Here is a 23,207-nt window from a genome sequence, read left to right as displayed (position 1 = left end):
ACGTGCCCAGGAACTCCAGAGAATCTCTCCTCAGCTAGGAGGAAGACAATGGACCTTTTGTGTGGACCCAACATTCTCTGGAAAGGAAAGCCGTCTGACCACCTGGGCGGGGAGACCCCTGTTCCTTCCCTGGGACCCACAGGGGAAGGGCAGAGGGGAGGAGTTACTAAATATTCTGAGAAAGCCTCAGTGCTCAGAGCTGGCTATGTGCCCTGCCCCTACAAGAAAGTGGTTCCTAGGCTTAGAGAGAGGGAGGAAGAGGGAGGATGAGCAGGAGAGAATGTCCCCACAGGGATGGGGGGGGGGGGACAAGACAGGGTGATCAGGAGCAGAGGAGGATCCAGAAGGGGGGACTGGAAAGGAAGCAAGATTGGTTTGGGGGCGTGGCTCAAGAGGTAGAGAGCCTCTTACCCAGCCAGCGTTCGGCCCTGGGCTCAGTTCCCTATAGGGTAGGCATAGAAGAAAAACAGACCGGCAAACGCTGCTGGAGAACATCTCTAATCCCAGCTCCTCAATCCTAGCTGAGGTCTGAGGAGCGCATTTCAAGGCTAACCCCGGCTGCAAAGTCTGTGGTGACGCTTTATTTCCACTTAAGCACCAAAGTCAAAAGCAAAGCTGTGGCTCTAGTGATAGAGCACCAGCCTTGAGCAAAAAAAAAAAAGCCAAGCATGAGGCAGTGTGCTAAAACCCAATCCCAATACACACAGGGAAGAAAGAAGAGGAACAAGAAGAAGGAGAAGGAGAAGGAGAAGGAGTCGACCATCAGAGCGAGGGAGCGGGAAAGATCTCCATCTACAATAGCATGAGCCAGGTTCCGGCATTGATGGGGAGCGCTAAGGGGTTCTGCCAGGAATGTATTCACTTTGGCCAGTCTCAGGCCGTCCAGGAAGGACACCAGGAAGCAGGAGGATAATCAGATGGCAACCGAAACCAGAGGAAAGATGACGTCAGTCTAGAAAAAAAATTAAAAAGAACCCAGTTTCCAGGAGCAGCTACTGGCACCAATGAGCCAGGCTGCAAGGGTACCAAGAGGCAGAGGCAGGAGGAAATGGGGCTCTGCCTGTGATCAGAGGATTGTGGGGTCCAGGGCAATCCCCTTTCCTCCCCAGGGAAAGCTTGTCTCAAAATGAAAAGAGGGTTCTTAGGTGACCTCTGGGCCCCTGGGTGACACAAGCACGCAGACCCATAGGGTCTTGAAATGGTTTGTAAGGATTTGTTTCTCAAACTGATTTTGACTGTGGCAAGCTAAAGTCAACATGCTCTCTATTTGCCTATTTACTGACATATTTTGGGGAACAGAGGTCTTGTTATGCAGCCCAGATGGACCTTGAACTCCATCTGTATCTCAGGCTGGCCTCAAATGCGTGATCCTCCTGTCTCAGTCTCCAGAATCTAGGACCACAGGCACACAGTAGCTGGTATTACAGGCATACACTACTATACAAAAGGACTTCTGGGATAATGCCAGTGCAACATCACCAGATAACCCAACGCGGAGGAAGACTTTAGGGAAGCCCTCTGTACAGGGCAAAATCGCCCTCAGACTGGCCCAGGACTACCAGAAGATCGAGACGGGGCCCAGCCAGGTGACTGCTGTTGAGTTCAGTCCTGGAGAAGGCTACAGAAAAACCATTTCTGGGAAGTGGGCTGAGACCTAAGATTAGAGGTTCAAAGCCAGCCTGGGCAGGGAAGTCTGTGAGACTCTTATCTTCATATACTCACCATAAAGCGGAAAATGGAGCTGTGGCTCAAGTGGTAGAGTGCCAGCTTTGAGGAGGAAAAAAAAAAAAGGCTGGATGCGGTGGCTCACACCTGTAACCCTAGCTACTCAGGAGATTGAAATCTAAGGATCGGGGTTCAAAGCCAAGCCTGAGCACTAAAGACCCAGAGACTCTTATCTCCAATTAATCACTAGAAAACGGAAAGCAGAACTGTGGCTCAAGGGGTAGGGTGGTAGCTTTGAGCTGAAGAGCTCAGGGACGGCGCCCAGGCCCAGATTCAAGCCCCATGACTGACCAGAAAAAAAAGAAAAAGATAAAACAAAAGCTGGGCTAGGCTGGGAGCGTGGCCTAGTGGTGGAGTGCCTGCCTAGCATGCAAGAAGCCCTGGGTTCAATTCCTCGGTACCACATACACAGAAAAAGCCAGAAGTGGTGCTGAGGCTCAAGTGGTAGAGCTCTAGCCTTGAGAAAGTCCAAGGACAGTGCTCAGGCCCTGAGCTCAAGCCCAGGACTGGAAACCCCCTCTGTGAAGGGTGGGGCTTTCTGAAGGAGGCTTGCAGAGAGAGCAGCTTAGAGAATGACTGAGGGCTGGAGGGAGAGCTGGGGAGCAGAGGGCAGCATTTCTGGGGTCCTGTCAGGGAATGGGGCTGTGGGCAGACCCCTGAGTTACCCCTGCCCAAGCAGCCAGTTTGGGGACCAATGAAGGGAGCAGCTCTGGTGCTGCCATCCAACAGAGCCCTGCAGGCAGGCAGATTGCTGAGAACAGCTTGGACATCAGGCGACCAGCCACACACACCCTGTGTCCCCACATTAGGGAGATGGAGATGCAGTCAGAGAAGGATCGCCCGTCCTGTGGGGTGTGGACTGGACTCCTGGGGCCGACTCTGCCAGCCTGCTTGCTCCCAACTCCAGGCACCCACTGAGGGGCTGTGGCACTACTGCTCTCTTCATTTACTCAGTCAGTACTGGAGATTGGTTCAGATGGCCTCAAAACCTTTTAAAATTGTATTATGTTTTGTACAGAGGGGTGACAGTCACAGGTGAGGTCGTGAGCACATTTATTTCTGAGCAATGTCTCCCCATCCCCCTCCCTGTTCTTCCCTCCTGGCCCCACCCAAAGTTGTATTGTTCATGTTCAAGTGTCTGGTGAGTACCACTGCGGCATGGGTCCCTCCATTCCTGAGTGTCTTTTACCCTCCAAAAGACAGATAAATTTAAAAAAAAATGAAAACAGCAACAAAGGGGAAAAAAACCATTTCTTTTCCCTCCATCTCATTTCAATAAATATTATTTTATATGATCAGATGCACACAGGCATTGTGCCTTTATGTTCCCCTTTTAAGTGTGTCCCCTTTTGGGGGCTGAGAGCGTGGCCTAGTGGTAGAGTGCTTGCCTAGCATGTACGAAGGCCTGGGTTCGATTCCTCAGTGTTACAAACATAAAAAGCCAGAAGTGGTGCTGTGGCTCAAGTGGCAGAGCTCTAGCCTTGGGCAAGCCCCAGGACTGAGGGGAAAAGAACGCGTCTCACTGTTCTATGCACTCGTGCCTAGAATCCTATATAACTTACATGTCTAGCTTCTGCATGGGAGAAAATATGCGCCACTTGCCTTTCTGAGAAACATCTCCAGCCTGCCAGACTAGCTTCAAACCTTGAACCACCTCCCAGTGGCTAAGATTACAGACTTGAGCTACCACACTCCCTCTGAATTCTTTCTTTCTTTCCTTTTTCTGAGGCAGACCCCAGGCTGCTCTAAACTCTTCATCCTCCTGCTTTAAGGTCTCAGGTGCTAGGCTTGGCTTTGAGCCTCTTAATCCTCTCTGGAATCCCGGACCTAAAGGGAGACAGTCTCGAGGGAGAAGAGAAGGACATCTGGTGTTGGAGGAGACACCTGAGCAGGAAGGCGGTTGACCTGAGCTCTAGGTCTAGTCTAGCTGCTTTTTTCCCTGGGAAACCCCCAATCTGGACCTCAGTTTCCCTGACATTTTGACACTCCTAACTTGTCCTTTCCAGGAGAACAAACCAGAAGCAAAACCACCCATAAAGAGTCCTTCACATTCAGCTTCCACATGCATGAAATGGTTTAACACGAGCCCAGGTGGCTCAGCTCCAATCCTGGCTATTCAGGAGGCTGAGATTTCAGCTTCCAGATTTGAAGTCAGCTCTCCAATTAATCAGCAAAAAAAACTTGAAGAGCTCTGGTTCAAGTGGTAGAACACCAGCCTTGAGAGGAAAAGGCAGAGAGTGCAAGGCCCAGAGTTCCAACCCCAGGACCAGCACAAAAATCACCTTGCCTAGATCAGCAGCACTGAGTGATACTGAGGAAAAGCTCAGCTGCCCTGAGCCGGTGCAACTGGACAGACCCCAGCCTCCTGACTTCCACCAGGGGCCCAGGCCCCCCGGCCTCGCTGTGAGCAGCCTCAGGCCTGCTGAGAAGTCTATGAGATGAGAGCAGTTGGTGGCATACTTGCTTCTGGCACCAGGCTGGGCACAGGGTCTGTGCTTAATTAATTCCTGTCATTCATTCTTTCATATACATAGCTAGGCAGGCAGGAACCTGGAGACACAAAGGACGATGGCAGGATTGGAAGAGAGTGCCTGTGTTTCTCTCAAATTTACAGGCCTGGAGCGTGCACTCGCTCTCCCCCCGCCCTCTATCTCTATCTCTATCTCTATCTGTATCTCTATCTCTATCTCTATCTCTCTGCCTGGACCCCCTCCTGCCTGGGCCCCAGGCGACCAAGGTCTCACCACTCCTGTTTGAGCTCTTCCTTGTGCTGTCAAACAAACACGGGGTTTATTGTGGCCGCCTCAAGGTCTGGAAGGAGGGATGGGGCTTTCCTTCTCCCTCCCCTGCCAGGTTCCAAGGTAGGTCACCAGTGCCAGGTCAAGCTGGCCAGGCGCAGCTGGTAAAGAAGGAACTTGTAGTGTCAGCTGCTGTTGCTACCTGGAGAACTTACTCCAGCTCTCTAGCGCACTCTTCCTCCCTCCTCCTCCCCCCCTCCCTCCCTCCCTCCCTCTTTCTCTCTCTCCCCTCTGTCCCTCCCTCCCTCCCTCCCTCCCTTTGTGATCTCTGCAAAGGCTCTCATTATACAGGGAAGCTGAGAGCTGAGGATCACAGTTCAAAGCCAACCCAGGCAAAAGTTATTGAGGCTTTATATTTCCAATTAACCAGCAAAATGCTGGATTGGAGGCATGGCTCAAGTGATAGAACCCAGCCATGAGCAAGAAAGCTAAACAAGCTTGAGGAGCTGAGTTGAAGCTCTGGTACTGGCAACAACAGCAACAACAACAACAACAACAACAACAATTGTAAGTGTAATCAGCCAACACTGGTGGCTCACTCTTCTGTGATCCTAGCTACCCAGGGGGCTGAGATCTGAGGACTGCAGTTTGAAGCCAGCCTGGGCAGGAAGTCTGATCTCCAATTAGCCACCAAAAGGCCAGAAAGCACTAGCCTTGAGTTTAAAAAAAAAAAAGCTCAGGGACAGTATCCAGGCCCTGGGTTCCAGCCCCACGACCCACACACCCCCTTCACACACAATCCAAGAGCCGAAAGGCAGACTGTAGAACACACACACACACACACGGATGCGCAGCCCTGTTCACGCACCATGCCGAGAAACAAAACTGAAGGCTCAGCAATGGATGAATGCACAAACTAAATGTGGTACAAACACAATGCAGTGTTTCTCAGTAAGCAACAAGAGTTACGCAAACTCCATGAACTGCTCAAACCTTCCGTGATCCTTGGCTACCCACAGCCCAGAAATACTTCAGGACTCCACTGAGAGGAGGCGTTTCCTCAGATGACCAAAGACAGAAAGTAGCAGCCCTGGGAGGGGGAAGAGTGGAGCTTTTAGTGAAGTGCAGAGTTTCAGATTAGCAAAAGGAAATTCTGGAGGTCTCTTACACAATATTGAGAACATAGTTAATACTGCAGTAGGTAGACGCTCTGCCGCGTGAGCCCTTCTGGTGTTGGCTATTTTCAAGGCAGGGTCTTGGGCCAGCCTGGACTGTGATCCTCCTATCTGTGCTTCCTTGAATTACTGGGAGGTCAAGTTCATACCACCATGCCTAGCCATTGGTTGAGATGCGGGTCTCCTGAACTTTTTATGCCTGGGCTAGCCTTGAACCACAAGACCCTGATCTGTGTCTCCCGAGTAGCTAGGGTTACAGGTTTTAACCACACTGTGTACAGCTCTGAACTGTACAATTCAAGAATCATTGAGATGGTAAAGGTTCTTCTATACACATTTTTGAAATCATAATAAAAATGATAAAAAGAATTGGGTATGGGTCACATGATAGAGTACCTGCCTAGCAAGTGCAAAGTCCTAGTTCAAATTCCAGTTCCGTCTGCTGAAAAATTAATACAGAAGTAAAAGGTTCAAAGATAAACAAGAAACAGGCATAAAAAATGTTTGCATTATCTTTACAGAAAGTTTCTATACCATAAAGAGTCGATGCAAGTCAGTAAGTGAAAGCTTAATAATCCAATAGAAAGGAAAGATAAAGAAGCAATTACGTACAAGAACTGTTTGTGCTAAAAATGTAATTTGAACGCAGGCACAGTGGCCCATGCCTGTAATCCGAGCTACTTAGGAGGCTGAGATCTGAGGATCTCAGTTCAAAGCCAGCCTGAGCACAAAGTCTGTGAGACTCTCACCTCCAGTGAACCACTACAAAACTGGAAGTGGCATAGTTGCTCAAGGGGTAGGGCGGTAGCCTTGACCTGAAGAGCTCATGGACAACATCCAGGCCCAGAGTTCAAGTCTCACAACCAAAAAAATAAATATATATACACATTTAAAAAAATAAATATATATATATATACACATTAAACACACACACATATTGGGGAGCAGTCGTGGGGCTTAAACTCTGGGCCTGGGCACTGACCCTGAGCTCTTCAACTCAAGGCTAGCGCTCTACCACTAGGATTACAGGTGTGAGCTTAGCTAAGAGGTGTATTTTTGTACGCTAGTCCTAGGGCTTGAACTCAGGGCCTGGGTATTACCCCTGTGAATTTTTGCTTACAATTCCTGCTCTACCACTTGAGACACACCTTCACTTCTGGCTTTTTGGTGACTGTGGTAAGAGTCTCAGGGACATTGCTGTGGGGGCTGGCTTTGAACCAGGACCCTCAGATCTCAGCGTCTTGAGCAGCTAGGATTACAGGTGTGAGCCACCATGCCCAGCTGGCTTCTCTTTGTGGCCCCAGGGAGGGAGCCCAGGCTGATCTGGGACTCGGTATCCTCCAGCCTCGCCTGAACCGAGGTGAGCTGTGGAGCACGTGCCACCTCTGCCAGAGCTGCCCGGTCCTGTCTCCTGGGAACCTGTCTTTGGTTGTCTCTAGACTGACATCCTCCTTCCTGGCTGCCGCCTGTCCTCTGCTTCCTGCCTCCTCACCGGACATCCTGGAGAGGGTTAGGCATATGAGGAGTTTGAGTGTCCCCAGGAACAGCCTTACTCTGACCTTTAGGTCTCGACACTCTCTGTCTCTGTCTCTCCCTCTCTGCTTTTCTGGTACTGGAGAGGACCCCTCCTCATCCTTGAACGGACTGTGTAAATCTCTACCACTTGGCCCACACCCCTGGCTGCACCTGGCGTCCTCGACAGACCCCCTGAGACACCATCTCCCCATGTCTGGCTGGAGATTCTCTTCGGGGGTCTCTCCTAGACAGGGGGCTGTTTTGGTGCGGGTCATGGAAGCTGAGCTCAGAGCCTGTGCTCTGTCCCTGAGTTTCTTTGCTCAAGGCTGGCACTCTACACCACATGTGCCACAACTCTATTTCCAGCTTTTTGGTAGTGAATTGGAACTAAGAGTCTCAGTCTTCCACCATTGCTGGCTTCCAACCTACATCAGCTCAGCCCCAAGCAGCTAGGACTACAGGATTGAGGCATGACTGTGTGTCTTCCCCTCTAGTCACTGGAACCCCTCTTTCCTAGTAGAATTGGGGCTTCAAGAATAAGATCTTTCTCAGAATTGGCTCAGCTTAGAGATTCACACTCAGATTCTTCCCCGTTCCCTCCCCCCACTGGGTACGGCCTCTACCCTCACCTCCAGGAATGGCCTCTGAGTTGTCTCCACCAATACTCACCTTGTCTGAGGCACTTACTCTCTTTAATATCAAGAACTAGCAGGGTAGGGATGGCTCACACCTGTCAACCTGCTCCTCACGAGGCTGAGGTTGGCGGTTGCAGTTCAAAGCCAGCCTATGCAGGAAAGTCCATGAGACTCTTTATCTCCAATTAACTACCAGCAAACTGGAAGTGGAGATGAGCTCAAAGTCATGGAGCATTAGCCTTTAGCAAAGGAGAAAAAAAAAAAAAAAGCCAAGAGACAGCACTCAGGCACTGAGTTCAAGTCCCAGACTGGGTGGGGGGAAACACAAAAGCAAAAACAGTTTCTGCCTCCTCACCACCTGGTACCTTCCCTCCGGGCTCCATGCCACCTGCTTTCCTCCTCCCCCGGCCTCCCCATCCGTCCTGCCTTTCTCTCCTCCATTCCCAAGCCCTCTGTCTTGTCTCCTCTCTTCCCGCAAGGCACTTTCTGTTGGTCATCTCATGCTGTACATTCATGGACAATTAGCTGACCTCTCTGATCTCTAAGGCGATCAGAAATCATAATGTACCGCTGGGGAGGTACATTATTCAATCATCGAGACACCAGGAAGAAGGCTTAGCACCTGACAGGCTCCGTCAATCTTCACTGGGCGCCCTCGTGGCGCCTTGCACAGCTGCCCGAGCAGAACTCCAGTGGAGGAACTGGCGCCCACAGGGCCAGGCCCCACCTGGGGCCTCACTCTTCCTTTCCTGCCCCCCTCAGCCCCATCTTTGAGTCTGTATACTCTGACTCTGATATGCTCCGCACCTTTCATCTTTCTGCCTCCCTCAGCTCACGTCCACTTGCCCTTCCCAGGTCAGCCTGGACGCTGGGCACCTGGGGTTCACACCTGTAACCCTCGTTACCTGAGGTGCTGAGATCTGGGGGACTGCAGCTGGAGGCCAGCCTAGGCAGAAGAGTCTGCGAGACTGCTCAAGAGGCAGAGCACTCCCTGAGCAAATTCAAAGCGTCCATGCTTAAGTGAAAGACTGGCCACAATCTCCTGTGTTTCCTCCTCTCCTCAGCTTCCTTAAAAGTCTGCCCACCATCTGTTCTTTGGCGCTGGGAGTTTGGCCTAGTGGTTAAAGTGCTTGCCTGGCATGCATGAAGACCCGGGTTCGATTCCTCGGTTCCACATACATAGAAGAAAGCCAGGAGTGGTGCTGAGGCTCAAGTGGTAGAGCTCTAGCCTTGAGAAAGTCCAAGGACAGTGCTCAGGCCCTGAGCTCAAGCCCAGGACTGGGGAAAAAATAAAAATAAAAACTCCTAGGACCCCGCTTCAAAATCAGCCCGGGCAACCACATCTCCAATCAAGAAGCAAAAAGCCACCGAAGCAGGCCTGGTTCACACGACAGGGCAGAAAACAGGGCCCGAAACCCCGCCCGGCGCCCCGAGCGCCCCGAGCCCGGCCGCGGAGCCCCGGGGCCGCGGGGAGCCGGCGGGCGATCACCGGGGAGGCGGTCACCGGCGGGCGGCGGCCCGGGCCCCGCCGGCGGGCAGGAATCCGCCCGTGACCTCCCAGGCGCACTCCCGTCGCCATGGCGACCGGGCGCCAACAGCGGCCGATTGTCGCCGCGCGGCCGGGCGGGCGAAACCCGGGCCCCACGTGACCGATACCGGGCCAGGTGCGGGCGCGGACTCCGCCGCCTCGGCGCCTTAACCCGTCCGACGCCGCCGGGGCCGGGGTCCCCGCCGCCGGGGGCCACGCCCCTGAAGCTCTCGATCCCCACCCAGGACGCGGATGAAACCCGAGCACTGTGCTCGGAGTCCACGGGGGCAGGCCCCACGCCGGGCCGCACGCGGAGAGCCGGCCCGTAACTAGGTAGCCCCGCCCCTGTCTCGGGAAGCCCCGCCCCGCGGGAAGCCCCGCCCCTGCCTCGGGAAGCACCGCCCCGCGGGAAGCCACGCCTGGGGCCTCGGGAAGCCCCGCCCCTGCAAGCCCCGCCCCTGCCTCGGGAAGCCACGCCCCTCCCTCACCAACTCCGGGACCGCGTTCCTGGAAACCAGCTGGTTTCTCTGCTTGCTGGGCCCTGTCCTGCGCCGCTCCGTGACCAGGCGGGGATCCGCCGTCCTCGGCCCACTTCCCTCCCCGACCCGGGAGTCTCAGCTTCCCGACAGACGGCCGAGGGTCGTGAGCCTGGCTGCCACCCACCCTTTCCCCTTCCTCCTCCTCGTCCCTCATGAAAACGTCACCTGCCCTCCGCAGAAAGCCTGCCAGCACCATCAGAAACTCTGTTGTTGTTTCTGTCTTGTGCAGGTACTGGGGCTCGAATGCTAGAGGCTGGAGGCTGCTACCCCTTGGGCTCTTTTGCTCAAGGCTCGCACTCTTTCCACTTGAACCATAACTCCACGGATGGCCTCTTGGCGGCTCACTAGAGTCTCAACAGACTTTCCCGCTGGGCTCACTTTGAGCCACAGTGCTTCAGATCTCAGTCTCCTGAGGAACCACCAGCTGGTTCTCTGTGCCCCAGTCCCAGCTCTGCAAACCTCCACGCCAAGGCCCCCCCTCCCTCCGGAGCTCTCCCTCTCCTCCCAAGCACCCCTACCAGTGGACCCCGATGCTGTTATTATCCAGCCTTCAAACATATGGGGTGGGGGGGGGGTAGTGACAGCAGCAATTAGTGTTACCATGCTGACAGGGGAAAGAACTAAAACCAACATACACAAAACCTCCTCCGAGGCCCCGAGGCCCCACCAGGGCTCAGGTGTCCCCACTATCTCATGGCAAGGAAGGATAGCACCAGCTGCATTTAGAGTCCCTGGTGAGCTTGGGTTAGAACAAAACACCATTGGGTCCCCTTAGGCTCAGAGTTGTGAGGCCTTGGAGTGGAAAAGCAGAGGACGGCTTCAGCTCTGACCCCAAGGAGGAGGCGGAGGGGCCGTGCCCTCTGCAGGGGTGGGATGGGGCTGTAGCGGAGCCTGGCTTAAGCTTTGCCTAAGTATGCCTAGGTACCCCTGAACCCCCAGCCCCCCTCCTGCTAGGCAGGCTCCACCACTGAACCACATTCCCAGCCCAACAACCATGGAATCTCTTGTAGATTGTTCAGTAAAATGACTTAATGCATTTTGCATCAGATAACCCAAATCTAATCCCAGTCCTCCAGGAGGCTGGAACCAAGGCAGGCCATTGCTGTGGAGTCGATTTCCACTCAGGACATTCGGGAAAGATGAGGTGGCAGTTATCTCGAAGCTCAAGAGACGTTCAGGGCACACCGGGAGTGGTGGCGCACACCTGTAAGACCAGCACCCAGGAGGCAGGGGCCTGTTGGATCCCGTCTCACCCAACAAGGACGCGCTAGGCGCAGATGGCTTCACTCCCGTCATCCCAGCTACTCAAGAGACTGAGGTCTGATCCCAGGGCTGGAATCTAGCCTGGAAATAAATGATCGAAAAACGGAAGTGCAGCTGCGGTTCACGTGCCAGCGTGGAGAGAAAAAGCCCTGAGTCCAAGCCCCAGCACCGGCATGACCGCACAGAGTGGAGGACCCAACGTCTTAGACGGCTGAGACCCGCGATTAATGCCTGAAAACAGAGCGCCCGCTAGGGGACCTCGGGAAGAGCCCGACAGGGAGGCCCCTTAGGGATAGGAGTCGTAGGAGAGCCGGAGTAAAGGGGCAGGAAGAACGGACTTGGGTGCAAACTCGGCTCCACGAGGCCCGCCCTCGCCAGGCGGGTGATCGGAGGTGGAGGGCGGGCAGGGACTCGGCTCTCCCGGTACGGCTGATGCAGGCCGCGCGTGTGTCGGGAGGGAACCCGGCCTGGGCGCTGTCCCCGGGCTTCCTGCCCCGTCAGCCCCGGCTCCGCGTCCAGCTTCCCGGCGCTTCACTGGAGACAGAGTCCCAGGGACCTGGCCGCCCCGCTCCTCGGCTCGCTGGGGTGACGGGGGGGGGGGGGGGCACCCGGCCCGGCAGCACGCCGAGGACTCCGCCACCGGAGCCGCGCCGGCGGGACCGGCGAGCGCCCGCAGCGCCCGGCGCGATGGAGGCCCCGCTCACAACCGGGGCACCGCCGCCGCGCTGAAATCCCGCGAGAACGCAGCCCCCGACGGGCGAGACTGGGAAAGTCTGGCGTGGCTCCGCCCAAGGCGTGGCCAGGAGGCCGGGCGGAGTCGCTGGGCCGTGCGCGGTGACGTCACGGATTGGCAGCGTAGCCTCGGGCGGAGCCGGGTTCGTTTTAAGGATTACGTAAGGTTACGTGCTGGGGGCGGAGACGCCTGGGGGGCGGAGAGTGGGCGTGGCCGCGCTCGCGAGTGGGCGTGGCCTGTGGAGGGCGGGGCCTGCGGGACGTCCTCCGCGCGGTGCGGGCTGTCCGACGTGCGGCATGCTCCGCCGAGTCCGCGCCTGGGCCCCCGGTGGGGCGTTCGGGTCCCCGGCTCCCCTCTTCTCCAGGGCTCCGGTCGCGCCCAGCAGCGGCGGCCGCGGGGGCGCCGAGCCGAGGTCAGTCCCGGGCGCGGGGCCCCGCAGTCCTCCGCTGCTCCTCCCCGCCCGGCCCGCGTCCCCGCCCCGGGCCCCCTCCGCGCCGCCGACCCCTCCCCGTCTCCCCCGCCCGCAGGCCGCTGCCTCTGTCCTACAAGCTCCTGGACGGGGAGCCGACCCTGCCGGCCGTCGTCTTCCTGCACGGGCTCTTCGGCAGCAAGACCAACTTCTCCTCGGTGGCCAAGGCCGTGGCCCGGCTGACGGGCCGCCGGGTGAGCCTCGGGCGGGCGGGGCTGCGACGCGCGGGGCTTGGCCCGTGCCCGGGCTGGGACCCTCGTCCACGTCCCCCCAGCCGCCCTCGTGGGCTGGGGTTCCACCACTTCCGGCTTTTGGCTGCTCCACCGGAGCTAAGTCTCCCAGACTTGGCTGCCCCATGCGGGCTGTGCACCTCCGCTCCTCCGATCTCCGCCTACCGCGTGGTTAGGCGGGAGCCACGGGCTCTATGTCATCCGTTCGTATGACATCTCCACCTGCTTCTCCACGACTGAGCTAGCCTTCGCCTGCACCCTCACAAGAAAGCGTCCAGCTCCTCTTGCTCACCACTCCTTATGGCAGGATCCCATTTACCCACTCCAACGGTTGGAAATTCTGAGCCTGGCTTTCCTGGCTGCCTTCTGTGGAGGAGCGACCAGCTTCGTGTGGGGCTCCAGCCTTGCCTCTGCAGTCTTCATGGCTGTCAGGAGTATCCAACACTCAGCACCCGTAGCACTGCCCCTTCTCACTTCCCTAGGTGCTGACGGTGGACGCTCGGAACCATGGTGACAGTCCCCACAGCCCAGATGCCAGCTATGAGGCCATGAGCCAGGACCTGCAGGACCTGCTACCCCAGCTGGATCTGGTCCCCAGCGTCCTCATTGGCCACAGCATGGGAGGAAAGACGGCCATGTTGATGGCACTGCAGAGGGTGAGCCCGCCCTCTGTGAGACCCCCCCCACTCCAGGCCAGTGTAGATGTGAGGTGCCCAGCAGATGGCGCTGGGCCTACTGGGAGACTTCTGGAGACCTAAGGCTTGGGGGCATCACTGGCCCGTAGAGCCCCCGTCTCCCCAGGAGCGTACTGTGCCTGCCCCGAGCCTCCCCAGCACCCTTGTCCCCACAGCCAGACCTGGTAGAACGTCTGATGGCTGTGGACATCAGCCCCACGGCGACCACATCCGTCTCCCACTTCGCAGACTACGTGGCCGCCATGAAAGCCATCGCTATCCCACAGAAGGTGTCCCGCTCCCACGCCCGCAAACTGGTGGACGAGCAGCTCAGACCCATGGTGGAGGTGACAGCCCAGACCCCCCCCCCCACACACACACGACATGCCACCGTAGCCTGAGCGCAGCTCCCGCCCCCAGGGCTCATGGAAGCACCTCATAACTGCCAGGCCCCCACAGGACATCATGGTCCGGCAGTTCCTGCTCACCAACCTGGTGGAGGTGGACGGGCACTTCTCCTGGAGGGTGAACCTGGATGCCCTGGCCCAGCATCTGGACCAGATCATGACCTTCCCTCCTCAGCAGCAGTCCTACCCCGGGCCTGCCCTCTTCCTCCTCGGGGGGAACTCCGATTTTGTGCAGTAAGCCAGCCTGGGTGTGGGAGGAGGGCCTCGGTCCCCTGCTGAGGAACAGGCCTGGGCACTCGCTGGCCTCTCTCCCCGCTCAGCCTCTGCTTGTGTCCCTTTCCTTTCATCCTGTCTGCGGTGGACAGGCCCAGACACCACCCTGAGATTCGACGGCTCTTCCCCCGGGCCCAGATGCAGACGGTGCCTGACGCTGGGCACTGGGTTCATGCTGACCGCCCGCAGGACTTCATGGCCGCTGTCCAGAGCTTCTTGGCCTAAGATGGAGACCCCAGCTTCGACACACAACTCAGGCAGGCACTGAGTGGGTATGAGGGTGCAGAGGCAGGGGAACTGCCGGCTTTAATGAATAAAGACAGTGTTCCCCAAGTCTGGCCCTCAGTTCTCACCACCAGTGTCCCCACCAGCCAGAGAGGAACGGGCCCTGGGGACTCCTGGCAGGGCCTGGGTCCTTGTGGGTGTCCCTGGACTCTCTCTGCAGCTGACTCTGGACCTGTTGTCTCACCAGCTGCCGCATGTCCTCCTGGGGGCAGAGAGCAGGTTCAGGGGCAGCCCCAGCTGACTCCCGGGCCCCTCAGGCTCCACGGGCATCCCCGCCCTACCTCCCAGGCCTCCACTTCCTGCCTCAGTCGGAGTTTCTCCTCCAGGACCTCCAGCAGCTGGGTCTCCACCTCCCTCAGCTTGGCTTTGCATGTGTCCAGCTCAGCCTCCACTGCCTGCTTCCTGCAGGCCACAGTGGTAGCAGCCTGAGGCTGGGCCCTGGCCACAGTCCAGGCCTTCGTAATAAAGCAAGCGGTTTGGTGGCTTCTCTGCAGCAGGAAAGCTCCAGCCTCCCCGCCCCAGCCTCCCTACCCTGGCCTCCTCACTTGGCAATGGCTTCATCCCGTTCCCGGAGGGCCTGGTCCAGGGCAGGCCCTGTCTGGATGTCCCCCAGCGTGCCAGCCACTTGGGATTCAGGGCCCTGCTGGAGTGTGGCACGGGAGGGCCTTTGGTCTGGAGCCTGCTGGGTGAGGTGACCCAGCCTGGGCCCTGCCATCCTGGCTGGGACACTAGAGGAAGGAGTGGAGCCCTGCAGTGTCCAGGCACACAGAAGACAGCAGGGAGACTTGGGCCGTACTGAAGAGTGCCAAGGCCTGACCTAAAGACCAGCAGCATTAGGGGGGCATTTTATTCCCCACAGAGGGGAGTCATCCAGCCCTCAGGGAAGGGACAAGATTTGTGGGTTCTGAACACTTACCCTGCACTGCAGGCCCTGGACAGAGACAGAAGCTGGTGACAGGTTCTGGTCAGTGGGGTGGAGCAAGCGAAGGACAGGGCCCTTTGCACTGTTTCAGGTGTGGCACACCTGGGCAGGCCCCACCCCAAGCTGGCCAGCCCTGGGCAAGGAGCAAACTGCCCTGCCCTGGATAGCTGATATTTGCCACTAGGGGTGCTTCACACCCCACATGTGCTTGCAAGGGATGGCCAAGATGGGGTCACAGCCCCTCAGAGGGCTGGCTCTGCTAGCCATGCATGTGTCCTTCCCATGTAAAACTTAAACCTCAGCTCTCCAAAATAAGGAAAACCTTACCCTTGATTAGATTTCACCTGACAAAATCCCCCACCCATTTTTTGCCCCCCAAAAAGAAGTATTAGAGAAGGGAGAACTATAGACAATGAGATTGGGAGGGGGCAGCCTTGGGGCTTGAACTCAGGGCCTGGGGACTGTCCTTGAGCTTTCTCAAAGCTAGTGTTCTACCCCTTGAGCCATATCACCTCTTCTAGCTTTTTCTGAAGACTCAAACCCAGAGCTTCCTGCATGGTAGGCAAGCACTCTACCACTCTACCCGGCCCCAGGACACCTAGCTCTTGTTGGCAGAAAGTACACTGCAGGCAGCCAGCCCTCCTGAGGTGGAGTCCTGAGGTGGACTCAGCATGGGTCCCTTTAACTACAGGTCCTACTCGGTCCTGCAGGCCTTCCTTGGCATCTGCCCCATGCCATTCTTTCTGAGGCCTGACTGCCAGTGGGCTTCCAGATGTTTCCAGAAAGGAGACTTCTTTGTACATTCTGCTCATTGTTACTTAGCGTTTGCTCTGTTCTAGGCATGTGTACAGACTGCAGACAGTGTACAGCAAAAGCTCTGAGTACAAAACTGAGTACTGGACAAAAGTGAGGAGGTAGTACTTGGAGAGATGAGGGTGTTAGGGGAGCACTTGAGATGACCAAGGCCACAGCAGAGAGTGGGGTAGAAACTCAGGTGAAAGCTGTTAGATGTCCCAGCAGGATAAGGCACGCCCGAAGAGAGGATTAAAATGTAATGCCAGGAAGACTGGCAGGCTAACTGTTGGGCAAAGGTAGGGATTTTTTTTTTTTTTTTGCCAGTCCTGGGCTTTGAACTCAGGGCCTGAGCACTGTCCTTGGGCTTTCTCAAGGCTAGAGCTCTACCACTGGAGCCACAGCACCACTTCGGGCTTTTTCTACGAATGTGGTACCCAGGATTGGACCCCGGGTTTTTGTGCATACGAGGCAAGGACTCTTCTGCTAGGCCAAGTTCCAGGGACCAAAAGCAGGGATGCTGACAGGGAGGGGGCCTGCAAGAACTTGGAGGGCTGCGTGAGAGGAGGAGTGGCCGGGCCGGGGGCTCGGGCCAGGGGCTCGGGCCAGGCCGGGGCTGAGCCACGGCCCTGTCTGCCCTCGGGGAACGACCTCGCGCAGCCACCGGTCGGGAAACCATCGTTTCAGCAGGAAGCGCTGCGATGCGGATGCGATTTTCAGCATGTCGGCTCTCCATCCCGGAGGGGGTCTGCGGTCGGCTGGACGGGGCCTGCAGCCTGAGGAGACACAGCTGAGGGTGAAGGTGCCCGGCCGGCCGGGCAGGCGGAGCTGCGGCCGGGGCAGAGCGCCAGCCACGACGGGGAAGAATGCCAGCAAGAGCGCACAGCCCCGGGCTCCGCACGGCTGGGCGCCCCGGGGCCGGCCGGCCTCCAGGTCCCGATCAGCCCCACGGACACCTGAGGGCCTCCCCGGGGGACCCGGGTCCCCGACGCCACCGCAGCCATCTACAGGGCAGGCAGGCCCGGAGATCCCGCGAGAAGAGCGGGAGGACGCGAGCCGGTCCGGTCGGGTTGGCCCGGAGGCGGAGCGCGCATGCGCACTCGCCCAGAACAGGCGCGCGCATGCGCACTCGCCCGGAGGCGGGGCCCTGACCCCGGTCCCCAGCCCCGGCGCGGCGGGCGAAGGCTACTATTCCCCAGGAGAAGCCTGTGACAGTAACCAGCGAAAAGCCGCGCTGGAAGCCTGGCTCTTAGCGTAGAGCATCACCCTAGCAAGAGCCAGCCGAGCGCCGAGGCCTGCAGCTCAGGTCCTGATACGAGCCAAAGACCCGAAGGTGTTCAGTGGGGACCACGCTGCCCTCACAGCGCACCCGAGCCCGGACCCCGCAGTGCCTCTTCACCCAGAACCCGGATCCCCTCAGTCCTTCCTCATCCGGAACCCGGATCCCCTCAGTCCTTCCTCACCCAGAACCCGGATCCCTCAGTGCTTCCTCACCCAGAACCCGGATCCCCTCAGTCCTTCCTCACCCAGAACCCGGATCCCCTCAGTCCTTCCTCACTCCAGAACCCGGATCCCCTCAGTCCTTCCTCACCCAGAACCCAAATCCCCTCAGTCCTCCCTCACCCCAGAACCCAGATCCCCTCAGTCCTTCCTCATCCGGAACCCGGATCCCCTCAGTCCTTCCTCACCCCAGAAGCCGGATCCCCTCAGTCCTTCCTCACCCCAGAACCCGGATCCCCTCAGTCCTTCCTCACCCAGAACCCGGATCCCCTCAATCCTTCCTCACCCCAGAAGCCGGATCCCCTCAGTCCTTCCTCACCCAGAACCCGGATCCCCTCAGTCCTTCCTCACCCAGAACCCGGATCCCCTCAGTCCTTCCTCACCCAGAACCCGGATCCCCTCAGTCCTTCCTCACCCAGAACCCGGATCCCCTCAGTCCTTCCTCACCCAGAACCCGGATCCCCTCAGTCCTTCCTCACCCCAGATCCCGGATCCCCTCAGTCCTTCCTCACCCCAGAACCCGGATCCCCTCAGTCCTTCCTCACCCAGAACCCGGATCCCCTCAGTCCTTCCTCACCCAGAACCCGGATCCCCTCAGTCCTTCCTCACCCAGAACCCGGATCCCCTCAGTCCTTCCTCACCCCACAATCCGGATCCCTCAGTCCTTCCTCACCCAGAACCCGGATCCCCTCAGTCCTTCCTCACCCAGAACCGGGATCCCCTCAGTCCTTCCTCACCCCAGATCCCGGATCCCCTCAATCCTTCCTCACCCCAGAACCCGGATCCCCTCAATCCTTCCTCACCCCAGATCCCGGATCCCCTCAGTCCTTCCTTACCCCAGAACCTGGATCCCCTCAGTCCTTCCTCACCCAGAACCCGGATCCCCTCAGTCCTTCCTCACCCCAGAAGCCGGATCCCCTCAGTCCTTCCTCACCCAGAACCCGGATCCCCTCAGTCCTTCCTCACCCAGAACCCGGATCCCCTCAGTCCTTCCTCACCCCACAACCCGGATCCCCTCAGTCCTTCCTCACCCCACAATCCGGATCCCTCAGTCCTTCCTCACCCAGAACCCGGATCCCCTCAGTCCTTCCTCACCCCAGAACCCGGATCCCCTCAGTGCCTCCTCACCCAGAACCCGGATCCCCTCAGTGCCTCCTCACCCAGAACCCAGGATCCCCTCAGTGCTTCCTCACCCAGAACCCGGATCCCCTCAGTCCTTCCTCACCCAGAACCCGGATCCCCTCAGTCCTTCCTCACCCCAGAACCCGGATCCCCTCAGTCCTTCCTCACCCAGAACCCGGATCCCCTCAGTCCTTCCTCACCCAGAACCCGGATCCCCTCAGTCCTCCCTCACCCCAGAACCCGGATCCCCTCAGTCCTCCCTCACCCCAGAACCCGGATCCCCTCAGTCCTTCCTCACCCCATAACCCGGGATCCCCTCGGTCCTTCCTCACCCAGAACCCGGATCCCCTCGGTCCTTCCTAACCCAGAACCCGGATCCCCTCGGTCCTTCCTAACCCAGAACCCGGATCCCCTCGGTCCTTCCTCTCCCAGAACCCGGATCCCCTCGGTGCTTCCTCACCCAGAACCCGGATCCCCTCGGTCCTTCCTCACCCAGAACCCGGATCCCTCAATCCTTCCTCACCCAGAACCCGGATCCCCTCAGTCCTTCCTCACCCCAGAACCCGGATCCCCTCAGTCCTTCCTCACCCAGAACCCGGATCCCCTCAGTGCTTCCTCACCCCAGAACCCGGATCCCCCTCAGTCCTTCCTCTCCCAGAACCCCGATCCCCTCAGTCCTTCCTCACCCCAGAACCCGGATCCCCTCAGTCCTTCCTCACCCAGAACCCGGATCCCCTCAGTCCTTCCTCACCCACAACCCGGATCCCTCAGTGCTTCCTCACCCAGAACCCGGATCCCTCAGTGCTTCCTCACCCAGAACCCGGATCCCCTCAGTCCTTCCTCACCCAGAACCCGGATCCCCTCAGTCCTTCCTCACCCCAGAACCCGGATCCCCCATAGTCCTTTCTCACCCAGAACCCGGATCCCCTCAGTGCTTCCTCACCCCAGAACCCGGATCCCCTCAGTCCGTCCTCACCCAGAACCCGGATCCCCTCATTCCTTCCTCACCCAGAACCCGGATCCCCTCAGTGCTTCCTCACCCAGAACCCGGATCCCCTCATTCCTTCCTCACCCAGAACCCGGATCCCCTCAGTCCTTCCTCACCCCAGAACCCGGATCCCCCATAGTCCTTTCTCACCCAGAACCCGGATCCCCTCAGTGCTTCCTCACCCAGAACCCGGATCCCCTCAGTGCTTCCTCACCCAGAACCCGGATCCCCTCAGTCCTTCCTCACCCAGAACCTGGATCCCCTCAGTGCTTCCTCACCCCAGAACCCGGATCCCCCTCAGTCCTTCCTCTCCCAGAACCCCGATCCCCTCAGTCCTTCCTCACCCCAGAACCCGGATCCCCTCAGTCCTTCCTCACCCAGAACCCGGATCCCCTCAGTCCTTCCTCACCCACAACCCGGATCCCTCAGTGCTTCCTCACCCAGAACCCGGATCCCTCAGTGCTTCCTCACCCAGAACCCGGATCCCCTCAGTCCTTCCTCACCCAGAACCCGGATCCCCTCAGTCCTTCCTCACCCCAGAATCCGGATCCCCCATAGTCCTTTCTCACCCAGAACCCGGATCCCCTCAGTGCTTCCTCACCCCAGAACCCGGATCCCCTCAGTCCGTCCTCACCCAGAACCCGGATCCCCTCATTCCTTCCTCACCCAGAACCCGGATCCCCTCAGTGCTTCCTCACCCAGAACCCGGATCCCCTCAGTGCTTCCTCACCCAGAACCCGGGATCCCCTCAGTCCTTCCTCACCCAGAACCCGGATCCCCTCAGTCAATCCTCACCCTAGAACCCGGATGCCCTCAGTCCTTCCTCACCCAGAACCCGGATCCCCTCAGTCCTTCCTCACCCAGAACCCGGATCCCCTCAGTGCTTCCTCACCCAGAACCCGGATCCCCTCAGTGCTTCCTCACCCAGAACCCGGATCCCTCAGTCCTTCCTCACCCAGAACCCGGATCCCCTCAGTCCTTCCTCACCCAGAACCCGGATCCCTCAGTCCTTCCTCACCCAGAACCCGGATCCCTCAGTGCGTCCTCACCCAGAACCCGGGATCCTCTCAGTGCTTCCTCACCCAGAACCCGGATCCCCTCAGTCCTTCCTCACCCAAAACCCGGATCCCTCAGTGCTTCCTCACCCAGAACCCGGATCCCCTCAGTACTTCCTCACCCCAGAACCCGGATCCCCTCAGTCCTTCCTCACCCAAAACCCGGATCCCTCAGTGCTTCCTCACCCAGAACCCGGATCCCCTCAGTACTTCCTCACCCCAGAACCCGGATCCCCTCAGTCCTTCCTCACCCAGAACCCGGATTCCCTCAGTCCTCCCTCACCCAGAACCCGGATCCCCCCTCAGTCCTTCCCTCACCCCAGAACCCGGATCCCCCCTGAGTCCTGCCTCACCCCAGAACCCGGGATCCCCCCTCAGTCCTTCCCTCACCCCAGAACCCGGGATCCCCCCTCAGTCCTTTCCTTACCCCAGAACTCAGAATCCCTCCTCAGTCCTTCCCACTGGCCTCATCAGCCCCAAGCCTGTGCAGGCTGGAGGCCAGAAGCTTCTGCTGCTCTGGATCCATCATCCCCATCTTTCACCTGGTGGTAAATGTCCTGGGCCTGTCTTCAGGCCTTGTCTTACACACGTGCACACACACACACACACACACACACACACACGCACATACACACTTCTTGCACCATGACCCACAGTTTCCACTCCCAAGTCCCCCGCTGGCAGGCAGCCCTCAGTCATTGCACACCGGGTCTGGGGGCTCCCCTGGGTGTGGATGAAGAGACCTCAGATGCTCCTCTCTCCAGACTGACTCCCCCACCTGCTCTCTACAGCCTGATTTTACTGTAGGACACCAAAACAGCAGCTCAGGGTCCAGTCCTCCCTTCCTTACATGGCCAGCACCAGGACCCTGTTGTAGCTCACAAAACTGGTGTACTTTAAGCTGGGGATTGTAGCGCAGACCTGTAGTCTCAGTACCAGGAGGCAGAAGCAGGAGGGGCAATTGGTATAGCTCAAGTGGTGGAGCACCTGCCAAGCAAGCAGGTGGGGAGGCCATGGATCCTAGAAGGGGGGGTGGTGAGGGAGGGAGGGAGAAAGGGAGAGAGAGGGGGGGGGGGGAGGAAGAAGTAGAGGAGAAATTGGTATGTTTGGGGGCTGGGAGTTTGGTCTAGTGGTAGAGTGCTTGCCTAGCGTGCATGAAGAACTGGGTTTGATTCCTCGGTACCACATACATAGAAAAAGCCAGAAATGCCAGCCTTGAGAAAGCCCAAGGACAGTGCTTAGGCCCTGAATTCAAGCCCCAAGGGGACTGTCAAAAAAGAAAAGACAAGACATTTGTATGTTTTGTTTATTCATTTATTTTATTTTTTAATTTTTATGTATCTGAGGATCACGGTTAAAGCCAGCTGGGCCTAAAAAGTCCATGAGACTCTTATTTCCAGTTAACCACTAGAAAACCAGAAGTGGAACTGTGGTTCTAGGGGTAGTGTGATAGTCTTGAGCTGAAGAGAACAGGGGTAATGCCCAGCCCAGAGTTCAAGTCCCGCGATCGACAAGAAAAAAAAAAAGATTCTGTGTTCACACTCCAGTAATACAAAAAAAGAAAAATAATAGTGAAAATTGGACCCTCATGGTTCCTTATTTTCTGCACAATAAAGCTCAGCATTTGAAGCCTCCCTCTTCTGCCCACCTAGACTTGCCAGTGGCCCGTCAGATTCCTTCTCCAGGCAGAGGGCTCCATTTTAGCCATTCTCCCTCACCCTATCCCCCTCCTTCATGCAGGATTAATGTGCCTATTTCTGTTATAACCCCACTTCCCTAACAGTCCCTGGCAATGTCTCTGTCGAGAAAGGCCCCCAGTTTCCTTTTTCTCATTTTTTCACCCTGTCTCCCCACTATCCAGGGCTCCCCAAGTACAGAATGGGCCCTCTGCAAGCTTTGCTGAGCCATGGGTGATTACCACACCTTTATGTCTTTCTTCATTTCTCACTCTACCGTTATACATGCCCAGTTGTCAGGGGACAGGAGCGGGTCCCTATCCTGTCCTGTCTGTCCCTGGGCTCCCCCTAGACGCAGGAAGTTCCCCTGAACCCCTTAGAACACCCCTTACCAATGAGGCCCTGTTCCTCAGGTGTCAGACGGTCTGGCTGTGCCAGACCACATCCAGTGTCTGGGGCCAGGGGCCCCACTGAAGACTGGACCAGCAGCCCCAGCCTGCCTGCCAGCCAGCTAACCTGAGCCACAAGTCTGGGACAGGTGCCAGCCCTGGACACCGCTGGACAGCAGCGGGCTGGCCTAGATCCAGAGCGATGCTGAGGGGATCAGGAGGGACAGCTGGGAGGTGGGAGGCTAGGAGGGCATGGGGTGGCTATGCTTGGAGCCTAAGAAGGTCATCTGCCCCTGCACCCCACTACCTCCCCCATGTGTTACTAGAGTCTTTGCATTGAACGCTGAGGGAGCAGGAGCCCAGGTTGAGCTGCCTGTAGTTCTTAGACAGAAAACAGGACCTGGGGATAGGGAGGTGGCAGAGAGGGAGGAGCAACCTGTATCCTGCCACCTGCTGGGCCTCCAGCTACAGAGAAGAGGTATCCCCAGCATCGCACCTGGGAAAAGGGGGCCAGGGCCTGCATCCAGATGAGAGGGTGGGAGAAGAGGGAGGGTGGGGGAGGACTCTGAGTGTG

General features: G+C 57.8%; 2 protein-coding genes across 3 annotated transcripts; one reads left to right on the top strand and one right to left on the bottom strand.

Annotated features, from left to right (window-relative positions):
• The first annotated feature begins 12,121 nt into the window (after positions 1–12,121).
• Positions 12,122–14,251, top strand: Abhd11 (abhydrolase domain containing 11). Its single transcript, XM_090324114.1, has 6 exons — positions 12,122–12,263; positions 12,379–12,514; positions 13,033–13,206; positions 13,401–13,571; positions 13,684–13,865; positions 13,997–14,251. The coding sequence occupies exons 1-6, from the start codon at positions 12,148–12,150 to the stop codon at positions 14,127–14,129; spliced, it is 912 nt and encodes a 303-aa protein (XP_090180240.1). The 5' UTR covers positions 12,122–12,147; the 3' UTR covers positions 14,130–14,251.
• Positions 14,178–16,801, bottom strand: LOC150042764 (BICD family-like cargo adapter 1). Of its 2 annotated transcripts, none has more exons than XM_090324111.1 (3): positions 14,735–16,801; positions 14,471–14,591; positions 14,178–14,391 (listed from the first exon to the last, which is right to left on the bottom strand). In XM_090324111.1, the coding sequence occupies exons 1-3, from the start codon at positions 14,902–14,904 to the stop codon at positions 14,254–14,256; spliced, it is 429 nt and encodes a 142-aa protein (XP_090180237.1). In that variant the 5' UTR covers positions 14,905–16,801; the 3' UTR covers positions 14,178–14,253. The 2 variants fall into 2 exon arrangements, with proteins under 2 accessions (XP_090180237.1, XP_090180238.1); XM_090324112.1 differs by having other exon boundaries at positions 14,493–14,591; positions 14,735–16,799.
• Positions 16,802–23,207: the final 6,406 nt, after the last annotated feature.

Source organism: Megascapheus bottae, chromosome 34 (genome assembly GCF_031878675.1).
Source record: "Megascapheus bottae isolate mThoBot1 chromosome 34, mThoBot2.hap1, whole genome shotgun sequence".
NCBI lineage: Eukaryota > Metazoa > Chordata > Mammalia > Rodentia > Geomyidae > Megascapheus > Megascapheus bottae.
The sequence above is the reverse complement of the archived record's forward strand: the minus strand, read 5'-3'. Positions and strand labels throughout refer to the sequence as shown.